The following is a 19,684-nucleotide window of genomic DNA, read 5'->3' as shown; positions in this document are numbered from 1 at the left end:
TCATTTTTTTCATACACAAACGTAAGTCTTTATCTTGACCATTTAAACATACATATGTTAGATATATTTACATATGTACATAAATCTGGTGTGTTACTTTATGCTCATATATGATTTTAATTGATCTCTTCTCTTATAAAACAAGCTAAGCGCTGACTACATATTTACATGTTTGTCTGTCATATATGTCTACTCTTTTGTTACACAGCATATCTATGTAATTTACACAGAGGTGTTGACCTCATCCTTACTTTTTCTAATTTCCCCTGGTCAGGGACACGTTTCATCACATGACTATCCTGTCGACTTCCGTTCTTTGTTGAAAGCTTCCCTACTTGAGGTCAAATCGGGCTTAAGTTGCGTTTCCTTTTCCGCCATTACAATTCCCCGACTTACTTATATACTTACTTAAAATAACCTTGACACAATTTATGAATCGCAGAAGAAATGTGTGAACATATTTGTACAACCTCTTCTGCAAACCTAAGAGGCTTATGTCATTATATATGGCCTGTAGCATTTGAGGATAAAGGTCTTAAAAGATTGTTCAAATAAATGACTGACTTTATTGAAAGCTTCCATTCCATACTTGCGGTCAAATCCGGCTAAGTAGCGTTTCCTTTTCCGACATTACAATTCCCCGACTTACTACGGTATTTTCCCACGTTATGTTAGCTTCTCTTTCTAGGAAAACTATTTGAAAATATTTTATTGAAGCTTCAAAGTTCAAATATGATTCTGGATGAATATGTATCTTTGTAAAATATTTTCTTCAAAATTGACGAAAAGAATCCAGTAAAACACAGCTGATTTAGAGAAAATAGTTTATTCAACAGTAACACAACATAACAGAGCACGCATGTTTGCTTTAATACGTATATAATGTGAAGCGACAATAAATTAAATATAAATAGATAGACAATGTTTATATCACAGGAATGTACTTGTATATCATTTTAACTTAAGACTTGAGACGGCATTGTCACGACCACAGGCACCTGAGGAGATGATTTTGTAAACATTTTTCTTTGACATACTCGTGACCGAGTCTATATTATGCCAATTAATGCCAAACGTTAAATATACAGGGTAGATCTACCAAAACACTAGATACACCAATCATGTCGATATCATCAATATGATATTTTAAAATTAAATTCTACCTTGTCTACATTGATGAGATGAAAAGTAAGTGTAGGTCAAGATGCACCGCTCTGTAGAACACCTGGTCAATTTTGTTAGTCCGTTCTGTTCCTTTACTAAATTTCCAAATTTTTCAGTTGATAATATACTTATATTATCTTACATACTATCGGAAATGCTTGTTCGTAACGAAAAAAGTCGTTTAAAAGTTAGGTATTATAAATTGCCAAACGATAAAGCATGGTGTTAACGTCCTTCATTAGAATCTTTCTCTACAAAATTGCGCTTCTGTAGTGATTCCATACAGAATTCGATGAAAACGTAGTGCAAATGTTATCAAAGTTTAACTATATTTTGATATTATTCAATCATAGCCTTGGCTGGGGTCGATACCTGGATTTTTCAACCCGAGAAAAGATATATTAACCGAGGACGCAGTCCGAGGTCAATATATCTTTTCTCGGTTCGATAAATTCACGTATCGACCGTAGTTAAAGGCTACAAATGTTTTATTATTTTCAAAACAGATATGTAAACAATCTGAAAAAAAACCACAACAAAAAAACTTAGGAAGCGGGACGGTGCATTGTTTGGAAACACGTCATAATTCTATTTTTAGAAACCCCCAGTCCTTCAACAAAAATCACGCGCTCCAAGTCAATATCGGTTTTTGTCGGTGGACACGTGATGCACTCCTGGCCAATCACTTGTCGGGAATAATATGAAAAAATAATGAAAATTATCATATATATAGCTACATACATTATGAAAATGAAACCATCAACGAAGCGACAACAGAAGTCTGGGCAGTTCAGTTTTATAGTAATCCCGTTTTCTGAGCATCACCATAAGCGATCGATAATCTTTCAATAAGAAAAATAATGTGAAAATGAAAAATAATAATGATAATAAAGAATCGGACGATTTGTTTTGGCTTCATGTGATATGACTATACATTGGTCTCCTTGAAACAAGATCGTCGGGGTGTTCTGCTGACCTCAGAACTCTTCGTCAAGTGAGCAAGTGGAATGTTGTCACCCACGGAGACTGGTTCCCAGTCCGACTCAAGATCATTATCACTCGAAAGGCTTGAATCACAATTGCTTTCCGTGCTTGTCTGGGATTGACTGCGCAATCGCAGAGCATTGCTGACACGCAGAAGTGTTGCTAAGGTTTCTGTGTCACTTGAGTAGCCACTACTTTGTTTGACCGGTTCCATGGTATCGGAATGTGTTACATTAATCTGTGACCGAGTGATCGGAATAGAGTTTGTATTTGAAAATAATCTTCCGCGTTTCAGTTGTGTCTGACTAGGGTCCAAGCCAGTCAATGGCTTCATTCCTCGACGCTCAAGGTAATGTTCGGAAGCACATTTCTTTCTTATCGATAGTGGCCTGCAAGATTTATCCGAAATTGAAGAACGCGTGATCCTGCCTACAAATGGACTATCTGTGGTGACTGACTTCGACCGTTTGCCACATGGACAGGACGATCTTAAAGTTTGTTGGAGTTCTTCTATCCTTGAGTTTGCTTTCCGAAGATTAATTTCGTATTGTTGTAATTTCATTTCAAGTCGTTTGCTCTGAAATGACGAAAGAGATTAAGAATTAAAAATGAACAGATTTGTAGAACAATAATAATATATTGACTTATCAAAAATCAAGTGATTATGGATTTAACTTTCTGTTAATTATTGCTCAATTAGAAAATTGCCTAGAAGGGTTTCCGGGATCGTTTGCTTTACAGTGTAGGGACATATATACCACTATATTACCTACCAAAATTCAGTTGGCATTCATACAGGCCATTGATGACATGGACCGATTGTTGACGTCATCATTATTATGATATCATAATTGTTACGTTCGATACCGCTGACCCTCCCCGGGCGATGGCTGTTCTATTCTTTGTACACGATTGAACTAAATGCTGAATGATAATAAGTGTAATTGCCTAAATAAGGAATAAAGTAAACAATAGGTATTATGTGTATAGTGTATAAACAACATATTTTATGGTTAATGTAAGTTGTAGTATACTTCTGATGTATACTAACCTTTTCCACAGAACGTGTATTCGTTTTTTCACGCACCTTCAACAGAAAAATGAATATCTACATATATATATCCGAATGGTGTGTTATAATTGTGTACATATACTTGCTGTCAATTGCTCAACTCTACCTGCTCTTAATTATTTGTCCAAAGCGTAATCACAAAAATGATACCCACGGAAACTAAGTTATTTTAAGTACACTCATTCTCGATATTCCAGGGGTTACGCTCACTTTCGCTCTCTACAACCCTAGAAAATGATTTAGCAAAATTGAAGGCACGCGGCTAGCTATTTGATTGGTCTCAGGTAAAACATCCTGACCAATCGCTAGGCTGACACCTATCCTTTGAAGATTACATAGGAGAGACATCCTACTTCAAAGCCCGCCGGTTTTACCCCTACGCCACCGACAGATTCTTTTGATGTACATTAAAGGATCAAACTATTCTTATCTTCTTATCAACAAGGTGGTGCACTTTGAGCCGGACATATTCCAGGGCAGCCGAGAACAAAATTGAGCATAAACGCTGGAGTATCGAGGATGAAGTACACTATGAGATGTGTTTTCAATCAATTCATCGAAAGTATTAGCAACTGAAATTATGCTTTTTTAAGACTTATATATAACACTATACATACCTGTGTCTGGTAATCCCTCAACTGGTGAACGATCGTCTTTAGCTCCGACAATTCTGTATCTATATATAATTATTATGACACACGTATTAAACAACCATTTTTGCGCGTGATTTAGCGTTATTTCAATATTTATCCTTTATAGTTCTACTATAAAAAGCTAAAACAATCCATTGGGAAAACGTTGCATAAATGATCGCAATTTACACGATGTTAAATTAAAAACATAAACATCCGAATTTGATTGGAAATTTGGGTAATTGCATTTATTGATTGCAACATACTTATTATAATTATGTTATTAACAAATAATGGCATAACAGTGTTACCTTTGTGCTCCACAAGTCTCTTGAAACCCTCTGATTGGACAATCCCTGACAGCCAATCACGCTTTCGTTTAGATTTTTCTGTTGCTTGCCGCTCGGAAGGAGGAGATGGTTCTTCTCCATTGGTGTTCCGAATGTCCATAGTTTCCTTCATCCTTGTATAACAAAAGCCGGAAAAAGAAAAATATAATGCGGAAACAAGATACACATGTTCTTCAACGGCATGCATACAATTACATGTATGTCAGGCAATCACTTATGGGTTTGTAATTTTTAAACAAATTCTTAATAAAATTGTTTTATGTCTATATCAGTACTATACCTTAGCTTAGCCTGGGTTTCCAGTATTACTTTTGCATCAGGATATTCCACCAGTGCCTGCAACAGTACACAGTAACATGCATTAATTATGAAATAATCACAATGCTATTCTTAAAAAACGCCAGTGAAATCATACTATGCATTATCATTAGTTACAGTCATGTGCAACTTTGAATACATGGTGTTTTAAATTGTCAACATATTAGTTACATATTACAGTACTCACAGTAAGCAGGTCCTTCCTGGAAAGCCGTAACAGTTCCGAGTAACCAACGGCTCGGACATCTGCAGTTCTCCTGTCATAGATGTACAAAATATCATTGTTTAACTGTGATCAGGTCGAGTTACAGCCAAATGAAAACACACAAAAGAAGTAAAACAGGTTCCTTAATATGTACTTTTAATGTATAGTGTTGATATGTATATGTAAATTTCATTAACAATAATTGCTTTTAGCCTTGGTTGCTTACCTGTTTTGCCCGGAATCGAGCTTGAGCAAGCTGATCTCCCCGAAATAATTGCCAGCTCCCAGTGTTGCAACTGTCTGTTTCTGTCCCGTGTCAGCACAGGGGACAATAATCTGTAACAGTGTGAGACGTTGAACACTTTTGAACACTTAGTTATGAAATAAGCAAAGCACAGAAAAATATGTGACGTCAACACACATGTAACACAAAGACGTCAATTGTAGAAACCGAGAAAGCACCAAACTAAGAAAAACCTGAACGAACACCCAAATAAAAAAAACATGTTCTTTCGAACCGTAAGCATTACCTACGCTAGTGATGCCTGTCATATTACGTTCTATTTGATTCAGGATATAGTGTCGACTACCAACGATGTGATGTAAGAGGTGAACTTTACTTTTAGGAGATAGTGGAAACCCTTAGCTACATATTAGTTCACAATGACGAAAACTTTCACTACGTGTGTTATATATCAAGATGAACATTTATTTTAAAGAATCCCGTTTCTTTAATAAGCATTCCACGTTAAGTCATACTATCAATGCTATGATGGAAATGTGCTTACCTCTATCTTGCCATGGTTTATTATGTACATTTCGCGACCTGCAATGTAATAATAAGGGAATCAATGTAAGAAGAAGTTTGTAAACCTGTGGAGACAATGTATGGCACTTCACTGATTAATTCTATTATATCAGTCACCATGGGGACGACTTCATTATAGGGACAGTTGACGTTCATCTATTTAAATTAATTGTTTAGCCCACGAGCTTTAGCGTATCAAATATTCATTCGGTTGAACGAATGGGGAACAAACGGGCAATAATTCATTGATTCATAAATATTCAAATGATTTATCAATTTGTGCCATTTAATGTGAAAGAAATCTTTAACGATACATTGCATACAAGGAGACATGCAGAAAAATGCATTGTTTTATTCAAGATCGTACATACCTATGTCTCCAATGTGACATATGTAGTCCCCTGGAGAAAATATCTGTGGCCGAAGTTTTAGCACCAACTCCCTCAAAAGTCCCTCCTCACATTCTTCGAAAATGGTGACCTGCAATAGCATGTGCTATTCATTTTCAGACAACAAGGAATCCCAGTGACATTTAAGAGATTCATATTTCATTTCTTCATGTTTTCGTACATTCTTCGTATAGTTACTGTGTTTTGGATATTTTCATTGATAATAATATTGTTAATACTTTCTATGCAACGTCAAATAAGCATACGCAGAGCCAGAAGAAAAAATAGGGAAATTGAAGTAGCATTTCGCATTAGGTCAATGCGTGCATTTATCGACCTGATAATAGTGCACAATCGGACTTCGTCCTCTGCCATTTTTTCTCAGGCTCATAAAACCAAGCGGTAATCTCAAATAAAAGTCAATAATTGTATGATATAAATTTACATAGCAAAAATGCATGCTGTAACAAATCGCACGTCGTAAAGAACAACTTAAGTTGGTATCTTTACCACTCCTTTCTTTTTTTATGCCAAGTTGTCTCCCTTGATATATATCTTTTACCAATTTATATATCTCAAATTTTGGTTGATACAGAAACAGTGAATAAATCAATCGAGAATACATCAAACAATTGTTCTGTAAAAATCACTCAAGCCAATTTATAAAATCAACCAATAAAATCAATTCATTAAGGTTCAATCAATCGGACAACTTGTATGCCTACTAGTATATGGATATTAGGGAAAAATGAATCAAAAATAAGAATACTGCTGGAAATTGTAACAAGTTACACAATTTATCACACGTACACAGATACGAATAACGCTTTGGCATGAAATTTTAGAAAGTTTAGATACCATTTATATTTAAATTTTCCTTTTGGTTATATCAGGATTACGTCCATTAACTGTTTTGAAACTTGAGGCAGTCAGCAGCATGCTATTAATGTAACCTATTTATTTTTATGAAAGCAATCCTGATCCTCCATCTCCTTAACCAGGCAATCATCAGGATAATCCAAACAAGGACATATCATATCTGTGGTACCTTTTTGAGGGTGTCTAGATGAACCTGTATGGCGATCTCCATCTGTAGTCTCTCCGGTAACATCTGTAGCAACTGAGGTTCGTCCATGGCTTGATTCCTGTATCACAAATCAATGTTGAATCAGACATTTTTTTATTATGAAGCCAACAAACAACTACAACGAGCAAACATTACATTCTGTTACAACAATCTACCAGATTATGGAAAGTGAAAACAACCCTTGACAAGCTGAATCCAACTGCTAGACTTTTGTGGGTCCCCTGCAACATTATGGTTTCTCTAAATGAAGACATCAAATTTATCTGCTACCTTTCTCCCCCAAACAAAATCTTCGATTCCTTTGTGTATTTTTCTCTCAAAATTGTTTTTTCCTTCATGCGGTGATTCTCTAGGTAATCTACCGGATAAAAACTGTGATGGTCTCGTGACAGAGTTGTGATATATGTATGAGGCAATACACAACTACCTCTGAATACTCCGTAGCACCATCACCAAACGACAAATAGCCAAACAAACCTAGATACAAAACCACCGAGGTCACTCAACATCTGGTCTCGTATTAAAAACACTGTTTTTGATTCGATTCCTCAATCTAGTAATAAATAGTTGAAATTTTCCATTTTTCGGAGGAATTTTGAGAAATTGGGAGCTGAATGCCGTTTTCAATGTCTTAAGTCTTCAGCAGGTAAGTAGAAAGCGGATAAGAGCGCAGAATCCATGCTTCACCACGTGAACAAAATATGAATAGGGACAAATAACGGAGGTCATACCATAGACCACTTCATGATGACTGTGTTCAAGATAGCATGTTCAAAACGTTATACACGTTTTATAGGTGCTTAACATAGTTCACAGACTTGCAAGTGTTACAACCTTTTACATTTAGTGTAACTTACTTCCAAATAGACGTCGAAACATACCTTGTCCATGTGTAGTCGGCCCAACGTTTAACTCTGTTCTGTAATGGCAAAGGAACGTTTCTATGCCTCAGGTAAAACTTTATCTGGTCCATTCTGTTACGTCAAATATATAACAAAACGTTAAAATATTGATGAATTATTTTAGATAAAAAGCTTTATATATCCGAATATTTCCACTTAAAACGTAATAACAGCCACGAGTTTCCAAAAACTTCACTTGTTTTTGTTTATAAACTAAAGCCACAAATAATCACCATAAATAAGCTTAAGCCCAACGAGTTATATATTTTATGACGAAAGCAGTGAATAATCTTACACAACCGTGAGTTATCGTCAATCAACGTGACTAAAGCAGTGAGGTATCTTAAAACAACGTCACTAAAACCTTCACTTCTTTATCAAGTTATCACTCACCTTGCTTGAAATTCCTGTCTAGATGCATTTAAATTACTAATCACGTCGCCGACGTTGCCGACGACGGCAGCAAATATAAAAACACCAATTACAAACGTCAATCCCGTGAACACGTGTTCCTGAAACAGCCAATGACAAATCGTACTGATCATATAAAGCGTCGAAATGATAATAAACCACTCGTAGTATCGTGCCAATTATCTCATATATAAAATGGCGGAAAGAGATTGAATTAACTTTATCATTTAAATGGAATATAAAACCAACATAAGCATTAATAATAATCTCGCCAGTCTTATTTATTGATTCTTCATTTTTCAGGATAAATATATAAAATGAAATAACAAACAAGGCAAGCACTAATTGAATTTTCATTTTTTTTTCACAGGAGAACTAAAACGAACATTTCGATATATAATTGATAATAGCTTACCAAATTGGTCTGAGGCGGTGGTCTTTCTCCTATTGTGGTCAGTATAAGAAGGGACCAGTAAATACAGCAGATATACTTCCTATAACAACAAACCGGGTAATAATAGCTTTCAAAACAGAGACAGCACATGTACAATTTTCTTTTTGTAACAAAAGTATAAAATGATAACTTGTCTGGTGATAACGTTACATTTATCGTAGAATACTTAGTTAATACTCCAAATTGGAGACAGAAATTTTATTAGTATTCATAAATATTTAGAATTTGTACGTTTATTTTTTGGTAATGTGTTTGTTACCTTATAAAGTTATCAGGGTAGTTACCACTGGAGTAGGCCCATTCAGTAGATCCAATCCCCTCGTACTGTAAAACACATTGATTACACCTCTTTGACAACAAACATATCATCTGTTATATTTCCTGGCAAAGAGAATTGATAAGCTGTACCAGAAGAGAAAAAAATCCGACATATCACGTAAAGGTGTGAGGTTTCACAGCACAACCGAAATACCGCAAGATCATTCAAAGGGTAGCGTTGTACGCCAAAATATTGAGCATATGTTTGAGAATGATGCAAATAAAATTTTTAAACATTAAAATCTGTCATTTTTAAAAATAAAATATTGCATGATATATAAGCTGTTCGTTTTTTAAGAATCGTTTGCAAAAGTTCTAAAATGGTTTCTTATTGAATGCAACCACAATCCGATTAACGATAATTCACGAAGAAAAATGAAAAGCTTTTATTGAAATATAATTTGATTTGAATGCATTGGTTTTGGTATGCCACTTACCAAGGATACCATGTAATACAGACAACCAATCCAGTGGATGACCAGCACTAGATACAGGGAGAGCTTGATGGCCCGGACACAGTTAGGGTTCGACGTGCGGCTGTCGGACGAATTAATGGAAAGGTCTGTTTATTTTTATTCGTGATGTTTACATATATTTTATATAAATTTCACACAAGATATGGAAGTCGTTAAATCATTATTATCCAATCTTATTTAATCTATTATATAAATCGCACTTCTTAGCCCGGCTGGTTCTTGCTTTTAGGACATCAACCTTGGTTGTTACCTGGATTTCAATGGCGGGTCGATGAAGCTAGAAGGCGGTAACCATTCTGGAACACCTGCCTTATTCTTCTTGTAGGTTTTCAGGCGTCCCCTTTATTGATTAAAGTATTCATTTTTTTTGACATTACAATAAAAACTATTTCGCTGATCTGTAAGAACAATGAAATTTAAATAAAAATATAAGAGAATACGAAATGTATATTTGGGAAATTGAAACTTCAAAGTGGTAACAACAGAACAAAAAAACAACTAGAGAAAACCAAAGTGTCAACAAGACCATACAAAAACCTCAAAGCTAGGACAAAATATGAAAAAAAGAAAGATTTACATGGAGACCCTTTTAACAGTACAAGGAGAATATGACCAGGTGTTCCGGAAGTAAAAGCGTCTTTGCTTCATCAATGACGGCCAACATTTGAATCTAAGTCGAACCCAAGTAATGTCTCTTCCTCACATCAAGAACTCGGGCAGTGACGAAAAACAACACAATGCGCTCTAATGAGCACAATAAGAAACATTGACTTCATCTTCACACAAAGAAATAGCACATCTCCCTACGATAATCTGATGGTGACCTTAGAAGATTACGGAATTCATGGTATTCGGAATCAGCTCTTAAGTACCGAATCAACCGCGACATGTAAACACCATAGGGATGTAAATAACAAGAAAGGGAAAGTTCACCATAGGAAAGTCGAAATCGTCCCACCTACCGTACAGTTAAGTGGTAAACTGTTCAAAATCTGATCCCAAAGTCGATATAAAACAGCACATGAAACCGAGGAAATACTAGGCCAAAGGGCTTTGAGTAGTATTTCCCTTTCATCCACTTATGTATTTAATTTCTCTCTTTTGACAGTTTAGGTAATTGCAAAAATGCACAAATTTGTGGTGTTTTCTTTTGTGGCTCATGTTAACCCGTGATCAGTAAAATGTGATCGAGAACTATGAATTCAGTGCTGTGGGGTTGAAGTTGTGACATGTAAGCGTGGTGGCACTTTTAAGCGCCCCTTGATTAGCCCCAGTATCAGCGGGCGACATCGGCATATGAACTTAGACGTGCCTAAGAAGTGAAGCTTAAATCTAAGCAAACGTCTCCATTGATGTTTTCAAGCTTAACTACCTGTCAGTTATGTCGAAGAATCCGGAGACAGTGTGTGCCTTCAGTAACCTTGGTAACCGCGTCATGGAAATGTAGAATTCGTCTGGAAGAGAAGGACATATATAAACCAACGGAATTATATTACATGTTATTACGGGTCAGACATCACACAGTTATGATGGATACCGATATGACACACAAAAAAAGATAAAGAAAACACTATATTATCGGTAATGTAGGAATGTCATGTCAAGTTACCAAGGATACGTGATATAAAGATCTTAATCATTTCAACCATTTGTTGCATAAACAGTTCAAGGGGAAACAACTTAATGCTTACGATATTTCTGGAATCCGATACTTATGTGAACACAATTCAGCAATCCTGCAAAAAATAAGAATACTATCATCTTTACAATTATACCTGATTGAGTTTGCTTTGTATATCAATTAGCTGTACATAAAACTGTAAATAATTTATCAAATCAACAGCTCAGTACAATATCAAATACGCCTTCTTGAATAATTTTAAAGTCAGCAACATGAAAGGAAAATTTTAAACGTCATCACATAACGCTAACCTTGACATACGAAGACGACTGTGTGGAGAGGAAGGATGGACAAGACGTCCAATTTGAACCTTTTCCTTCCACGGTACCTTTCGAATACCTTATGGACGTCGGAGACCTGTAACATACACAATGATCTGAGACTATTTTCCATTTTATTTATTGTTTATTTTCTCAAAATTATTTTCGCATTTACTACCTTGATATTTCTCAAAATAATGAATATGTGGCTGGTACAATCAGTGGTTTAAATGTAATAATATTGGATACAGTTTGTAGAAAACTAGCTGCAGACTGTTTCATAAATATAAGATGGAAAAAGGAACCTTTATTTTACCATAGGCTTAACTAACGCTTCCACAACGATACTTTTTCTAACATGTAGATTAGAAAAGAAAAAAAACCCAAAACACTGATTTGTTCTTCTTGTTAAAATTATACGTTGTATTGTCTTTGCAATATCTTAAATGAATTCGTTACGTCACATTGAGTGACATTATATACACGCTATACATTGAAAATCGATGTGAAAATGTTACGATACTGCGTACGTTTTAGTCTGAGTATAGGATGAGATAGAGCATGTGACTGATACGTTACAACGGTTCTCCTTACCAGACAGCCATCCTCATAGTAGGTCATGCGACTTTGTACGAATATGTCGAAAAAATATACAACGTCACATCCAAGGTCCAGGACGGTGAATACCGTTCGTGGTAACACCTAATAATACAAACATTGTGATTTGTTGATAATACTTGATTCCAACTATCAATGATATGAGTCAGATGTAACCATCTATCTTATCTTATACCACCGATGTTATTATACTATTTTTTAATCTTATATTTCATATTACTTTTAATAATAAAAGACATTTTATATTGACTGTAATAAGAACAAAAACGAAAAAATTATATTGAATTATAATATATTATTTGCGGTTATGGAATTAAGTAAATATGCATATTGTACATTTCCTAATCCTTTGATAAATTGAATCATATTCTTTATTTTGTGAACGCAAACAGGTATCAGGAGACGTTGGATTATGGGCAAACGAATAATTTTCTCTTACATGTTCTCTCATCTCTGTAAAGCCAAGCCTTAATATGATAACGACGATGTTGTAAAGAGCTGCTGTAGTGATGACAACCTGTGGGACGACGAGGATATACTTATTGAAATTCAGAAATTGATAGAAAAATTATAAAAATATTAATAATAATTAATAATAATAATAGTTCGAGTTTCTTATATACCGCTTTATCACAACCTAGTTCGTAGGTCGTCTCAAAGCGGTTCGCAAATTATTATCTGTGGTTATAGGGTTTTGCAACTAGCCAATATCTTACTCAACTCCATTGGAAGCATACAGCCGGTGCTGCCATTTCGGCGCTCACAGCTAGCATTCTACAATTCTAGCACTGCCCAACCACGTACTTACAGCTGAGTAGAATGGAACAAGCGGAGTAAAGTATCTTGCGCAAAGATACAACACAGTGCCGTGCCGTGACTCGAACCCGCAAACCGCAACCCTTCGGTCACGCAGATACCATACTTTGAGGATGTGACAGAGAAATCTTCAACTTGAAGGGTGAATTTGTGGTCGTTTAACCCAAGGCTCTGCTGACGTTTAAATAACAAATACTCTCCTCGTGTGTTGGAGATCTCTCTGTCACATCGTTTTGGCATGGGACGATTCTATTATTATCCCACCTTGAACCAAATTGTATACCGTTTCTCTGTCATCTCGTTGGGAATGATTTCTTTGTCAACCCAGGGTATGCCAGATAGAACACGGAATGAAAACATACGATGACGTCACGGGAACAAAAATATATGAGGTAATAAACAGCTTTCGACAGGACAGGTCATGTTCAAGTCAGGTTAACAAAACAGATGACACATGCTGAAAACTATTGTTTTTAAACATTGCATATTGAGGATGAGAAAAAATAGTTATCCCCTAACTTAAGGATGTAACTGAGCAATTTCTGCCCTCGGGGTGATTTTGTTGTGTAACCCTCTGCAGAACCACGGGTAAGACCACCAAAATATCACGTCTCGGGTTGAAGATTTCTCTGTCACATCCTAAAGGTGAGGAAAGGAAAGTTTCTATTAATCACTTCTTATTAATTTGAAGCACCAAAAATATCTAACAAACAAACCGTTATCTCCAGATTAAGACTGCTTTGACTTTACATACCATCCAGTTATAGCAGAGGTTGCCGTCCGGGTCCCACACTCGTCTTGTTACGTCATTATGACGGGTTTCTGTTGGCTATGAATACAATTTACCAGGTTTTAATGTCAATGCAATAAATTTATGATTGCCCCTTTATTTTATATAAAGCAATCTTAAACAGTGCGTTATGGATGAGGCATTTTTAACGAATAGTAAAAAAGAAAGAAAGAAGAAAAACAAAGCCGTCTTCATAAAGCCACACCTGCGAATGAAAACCACAGAAAAAGTGCATTGGGCAATTGTTTGAGCATCAATATAAAACTAAAATTTAGTCTAAAATTAGCACCATGTGACAAATAGGAAGCTTAAATCATGTAGTTACTTACTTCCTGTTGCGGTGATTTTGAAGCTTTGTCTGTGTCTTTGCTGCACCTTTCCCCTCGCCCGTCTTCCACGGGCCACACCTGACGAATGCTGACATCCCCACGACGTTGTACAGCTGAGTGATTGTTATGGAGTATGGTATCCGTTGTGAGGGTTGTTTCCATCAATCCAATTTTTCGTCTGAAATGTCAATCAGTTAACATGCTCATTTTACTATTAATAATATCTTACTCTTGTATAAGATTTCTGAACTATTTCCCACTGCAGTTTTTAACTATTTGAGATTCTAAATCAGTGCCCTCCAAATTCCTGTAGTTTATTTGGCGACATGTGATTGATTTGTTTCTAACGAACGTATTTGGATATATTCCAAACGATTTATATAGTCTCAGCATTGTGGTATGGCATGATGTCTAAACCGTATATCAAATTTTGCTGTGTAAGCAGTTATGGAATACAGTTCTTCCGGTCAATTTCCGGACAAAGCACGAATGTCCAGACTTATTCCTATTATATTACAACTAGTTCACAATCGTCGGTAGTTTGTTCTCAGGTTGAAGCAATCAGTCTGAAGACAAATTTCTCTAACATATCTGTCGACGAATCGTGTCTAATCTTGACAATAACTTTGTATGTGAGAATAAAGCCTGTATATTCATGATGTTGCAATTATATCAATCAAACTAGATTTATTGGAAACATATGATGTCAAGGGAGGGACAACACACAATTATAAAATTCCTGTATGCTGTTTCTCAGCTCATGTGGGGGGATTCATCACGCCCACAAACAAATTGATACATACATTAGACCCAACAAACAGTGAAAAAAGAATCCCAGACTTCATTATTTCACGTTCATAAATGGTTTAAGTGAGCTTATGAGCCTCAACGTTTTTACTCGACAGCCCCATTACTTATTTATTGGGCTACACCTTTAGAATAGACTGGACTGTACATTCGTTTGCAAAGTTGTGGCAATTTTATGGTAAACCTTGCAACACATACATATCATTGTTCGAATATATTTTGTAAGGTGTGAAAATAAACTGTAAAGAAACGCAAGCTTCAAAGATTTGTACACGTCTTTTCTTTGATGGGCGGCATCACTTTCCGGATAAGCATTTAATATTGAGGTTTTAACAAACCCTGTCTAGGTATACGTACCTCATCAGGATTTATGGTAATATATTCATCGGAATGTTCTGAACTCGAGTAATCAGACATTACATGATACACGCATAGTCCAATTACCATCAGGCCTTATAAGTTGCACCTTGTTAACATCCCTTGACCGAACTTGTCATGTATTCCTCTGTTTAAAAATTAGCTTACTGTATTTCTCTGTTAATGTTGTGATAATTTTCCATGAACATCTGCCTCAATTCTTGTTTGTCTAGTTAGAGCCCTCACGTTGACATTTAATACGCTTGCGTTCTATTCTTACTTACTCTCCAGGGCACTATAGAACTTTCATTAGAAGCGAGAAACTTGGACAGCGTTCCTAGACAGGTCAATACTGCAACGTATATATCAAGTCGAAACGATCTGAGACGCGAAAAGCATATTCAGTTCAGTTACCAAAATGGATAAGTATGTATATAAGCAATTTTGAAATACAGTTTATAACAATAACTAACAGAGAAGTAATAACGATAAAGAAATTTGTCAAATTTTCAAGACACTCCATCCCTTGTCAAGACACTAAAGTTAAAACGTATGTAGCATAAAATACAATCTGTTTACTGTATATAGTTATTGTTGGATTCGTACGCTTATGTTAAAGTATATCCTTTCGACCGGCTGATAAACCGTCTATTAAAATGCATGGACAAAGAGAGTAAAGTAAGTAAACTGAAGATGTATATTTGCTTTGATATGCCATGTGCTATGTTTTGAAAACCGTGACAAATTATAAAATTAAATTATGCGATATAAGTATAATTGATAGCAAGGAAAATACTGTAAATATGGGAAATTAATCAATCCAATTTGACATGTATCTGTCGATTCTGTTATTGATAACAATAAGGTCAATTAACACTATAAGTTGAAATTGAAATGGTAAAATTCTTGTAAAGTATTTCAGTTTACGTTTGTTATATTAATAGAAGAATAAGTTTAAATAAACTATGTCTCACGCATATGTGAAGCTTGCTATGCGTTGAACCAAATTCCTGGTATTGATCTGAATGTCACAGATATACAAGTGAGACGACAGCAGTAAGAACTGTGCACATCTGCTGTAATCTGTATTTAAGTACGGGATGCGTCTTCACAAATGGTATCCATCCATAACAGATAACGATACAAAAATGTGAATAATTGTTACGGTTTGCTTTGCACCATAACACTGAAAGAGATGTCGTAAAATTCAGATGGATTTGCAATTGATTATTCTGATTCCTTACCTGCAAAGAGACAGACTAGTAGTAGAATTAACGACAGCAAATTAAAATCAAAGGAACGGAAATAAGGGAACATCATTTATACTGTAAGCGGACATAGTTAAGCGGAGTATTTTTTTCAGCGTTTTTAGAGCATTAATTATTGCGCTTACTTATGATTGTGCAAATTAAAGTTACTGTATATAGTTATATTGTAAATGTGCCAATGCATCAATGCGTTGATCTGTTGAAATTCGATTATAAGTCAAGTTTAACTACACTAAAAAAATACCTTATTATTAACAGTAGTAGTAAAACATGACATCATAATTGTATTACTAGACCAATATTATAAACCAACTTGAACTATTCAACATCATGTTTCCTTATGATTCACGTAGATATTACCAATGTAGCAAATAATACTTATATACTAACAATGTCCCAAATAATATTTATATACTAACAATGTCTCAAATAATGTTTATATACTAACAATGTCCCAAATAATATTTGTATACTGACAATGTCGCAAATATTATTTATATATTGGTTAAGATTTACAGTAATTTCGTAAGTTGGCTTATGGCATGAAAACATTTGCGACGATCAACTGCATTTGGTTTGATTTTTTAGTCTACATATCGAAACCATACAGAAAGTCTTTATAAAAATTGATCTCTCTCTCTCTCTCTCTCTCTCTCTCTCTCTCTCTCTCTCTCTCTCTCTCTCTCTATTATTTATATGGTATTGATAGACTCGAGAACCTGATAAGCAGGGCCTGAGATATAGTGATGATAACGTATACAATTAGATTCTACAATTTACATGTACTTTTGTCAAAAAGAGGTCATTTGTAAATTCGTTCCCCATTTTACCCCCTCATATCTTGGAATGGTTTCCAACCTGACCTTAGTTTCATGACATGTCTTATTTGGGCACTGCCTCAAGACAACCCCTGATTCTAATCCAACTACTACCGATGTCATGGCGTATATAGGAGTTGGCGGATATACAGCAGCCGCACTGCCAATATGGGCAATCAGATGGCTTTCACTGATAAGTCCTACTTGTTTGGCAAACATGCGTTGGGGTAAAGCCAAGACATGTCATGAAACTAAGGTCAGGTTGGAAACCATTCCGAGATATGAGGGGGTAAAATGGGGAACGAAATTACAAATGACCTCTTTTTGACAAAACTACATGTAAATTGTTGAATCTTTGTAAATAAGTTTGATGTATTGTGTAACACTAAAGCAGCAAATAATAAAACCTACCGAAAATATAGCACATATTTGATAATTTGATAATAATATGTAGTAGTTTTCACGTTCAATGCCTGGTAATTGTCCTTGCATTATGGTAGATGAGATACTAATATAATCAATCATTTGCTTACTAGCCAACTGCTATTTACTGGGCACAATGATACATACCACTTTGTAGTCTTTAAACTCTTCGGCGTACAGTAGATGTAATACTTGATTAAACGAACTATTGCCTGGCTATCAGGCAAGTACATTCTTCTAACAGATGCAGGGACTTCTACCAAATGAATATATTGTTTGTCAATTGTGTGTCAATTGTGTGTGTCAGGGGGTTGTAATATATCTAATTGTTTTAGTCAAATTATCAATCATTTTTTTTGGAAGCATGTAACACTTTTTTATGCATACATTTATTTTAATTATATTAACCTACTGTAGACTGTTCTGAACTTGAGGAAAGCATTTGCAGACAAAGGTTTTAATTACAAGAAGGTAGCGGAGTACACTTACTACTTATATATCAAAATATACATAAAAAGAATGTACCAACGTATTAAAATACTCTTTTCATGGTGGTCTTATACATTAGAAAGTTGAATTGATGTCTAAATAACAAATAACAGTTGTCGAGTGGCTTTTGTGCCAAACAACTGAGTAATTAAAGTTTTAAAAAAGGTATGAAGAAAGTATTCCTCCCCTGCTCACATTTCTACTCCCGTTTCGTGAGACCTGGTTAAGATACTAATAAAGAAACGTTGGGAAGTTTATTGTAAGGTTCTAATGCGTATTTAGGCACAAAATAAAGATAATTGTTGACATAAATAAGCCGGTATAGAACAAGGTTACCGTTATCTACTTGTCAACTATGTGCAAACATTTTCGACATATCATGGCGAAATAATTAGCACAGTTTTGAATATACAACATATAAACTTATCGCTGATAGGCACAATCATGCCCATTGTGAAAAGATTCATGTAGCACAACCAATAAGTGTTTATGTGACGTTTCGATGACTAGTACGGTATGTGGACTCTGTCACCTTGATCAGACAAATGACCAGTGCAGCGCATGTACACAAAGGTCACTGGTCATTTGTCTGATGAAGGTGACAGAGGACATACCGAACTAGTCATCGAAAGGTCACATGTACACACTAATTGATTGTGCTACATGAATCTTTTCACCATCAATACTTACTAACCTAAAGAAAATGTTTAGAAATACAAGAATGTCCAATTTAGCACCAATCCTTTATTCCAACATAATTCACCCTTCCACATCGTTGTTAGCAACGCGGTTGCTATACAAATTCAGCCAATCAGAGCGCGAGTTCGATTGTCGGCCATTACCTCCGACAACTTTGTCGGACATTGACACGAGGGTAAATACGAACGGCAGTGAAATAATGGTGTAGAAGTGCTCCTGGGGAACCTGCAACAGCGACAGCCGATATGCAGAAAGATTAGAGAACGGTGTGACATTTATTCCCTTTCCAAAACCCTAAAACCAACCTGGAAACATGCCTGAGATGGGTGAAGGCTTGTGGACGACACCATTCGCAACTTAACGCAACAAATACAGATAGACACAAGTTCGTGTGTTCAAAGGTATGTTTATATCCCGATATTAGAAAATATAATGTAGTAAAGCAGAATATATGGTTGACCAAACAGGCAATACTCACATAATCCTCAATTTCATTCATATGTTTTTAATATGTCTCGAGCAAAACTTGTTATGACACTGTGTAAACATAGGAGCTGTCGGTCCAACACAGGGGCATGCACAGCGGAATCATCATTTCTTATTTTGATGTCTTGTGTTCTGCTGGTTTTATTCATACGCATATAAAGAGTTGCGGGTGTGCAAGCAGCAAACACATATCAATTATTATCTTTAATCTTAATAAAACCAACATTTTTTTGACCCATTAGTTGTTTACATTACAGCTGTATTACATGCCCC

At 35.5% G+C, this 19,684-nt stretch overlaps 1 protein-coding gene across 2 annotated transcripts; it reads right to left on the bottom strand.

The window, feature by feature from the left end:
- Positions 1–1,850: 1,850 nt before the first annotated feature.
- Positions 1,851–14,238, bottom strand: LOC110466081 (cyclic nucleotide-gated channel rod photoreceptor subunit alpha-like). 2 transcript variants are annotated; one of them, XM_021522375.1, is made up of 23 exons: positions 14,065–14,238; positions 13,700–13,774; positions 12,569–12,646; positions 12,106–12,213; positions 11,503–11,608; positions 11,262–11,306; positions 10,943–11,024; positions 9,821–9,910; positions 9,532–9,631; positions 9,036–9,100; positions 8,738–8,816; positions 8,305–8,423; positions 7,891–7,983; positions 6,971–7,067; positions 5,905–6,013; positions 5,514–5,551; positions 4,952–5,061; positions 4,708–4,777; positions 4,483–4,538; positions 4,164–4,315; positions 3,838–3,896; positions 3,200–3,235; positions 1,851–2,725 (listed from the first exon to the last, which is right to left on the bottom strand). In XM_021522375.1, exons 1-23 carry the CDS (start codon positions 14,224–14,226, stop codon positions 2,093–2,095), a joined length of 2,562 nt encoding a protein of 853 aa, XP_021378050.1. In that variant the 5' UTR covers positions 14,227–14,238; the 3' UTR covers positions 1,851–2,092. The 2 variants fall into 2 exon arrangements, with proteins under 2 accessions (XP_021378050.1, XP_021378051.1); XM_021522376.1 differs by lacking the exon at positions 9,821–9,910.
- Positions 14,239–19,684: the final 5,446 nt, after the last annotated feature.

This window comes from Mizuhopecten yessoensis, unplaced genomic scaffold (assembly GCF_002113885.1).
Source record: "Mizuhopecten yessoensis strain PY_sf001 unplaced genomic scaffold, ASM211388v2 scaffold11115, whole genome shotgun sequence".
Classification (NCBI taxonomy): domain Eukaryota; kingdom Metazoa; phylum Mollusca; class Bivalvia; order Pectinida; family Pectinidae; genus Mizuhopecten; species Mizuhopecten yessoensis.
Note: the sequence above shows the minus strand (reverse complement) of the source record. Positions and strands in the feature narration are given on the sequence as shown.

Bases quoted from the DNA above. Each gene is read 5' to 3' on its own strand.
- LOC110466081 (XM_021522375.1), bottom strand. From the start codon at position 14,226: ATGGAAACAACCCTCACAACGGATACCATACTCCATAACAATCACTCA. The intron at 12,647-13,699 runs GTATGTAAAGTC...GTCGTCCCACAG, and splicing joins ACCTCTGCTATAACTGGATG to GTTGTCATCACTACAGCAGC. The intron at 2,726-3,199 runs GTTAGTATACAT...TCGTCATTTCAG, and splicing joins ATACACGTTCTGTGGAAAAG to AGCAAACGACTTGAAATGAA.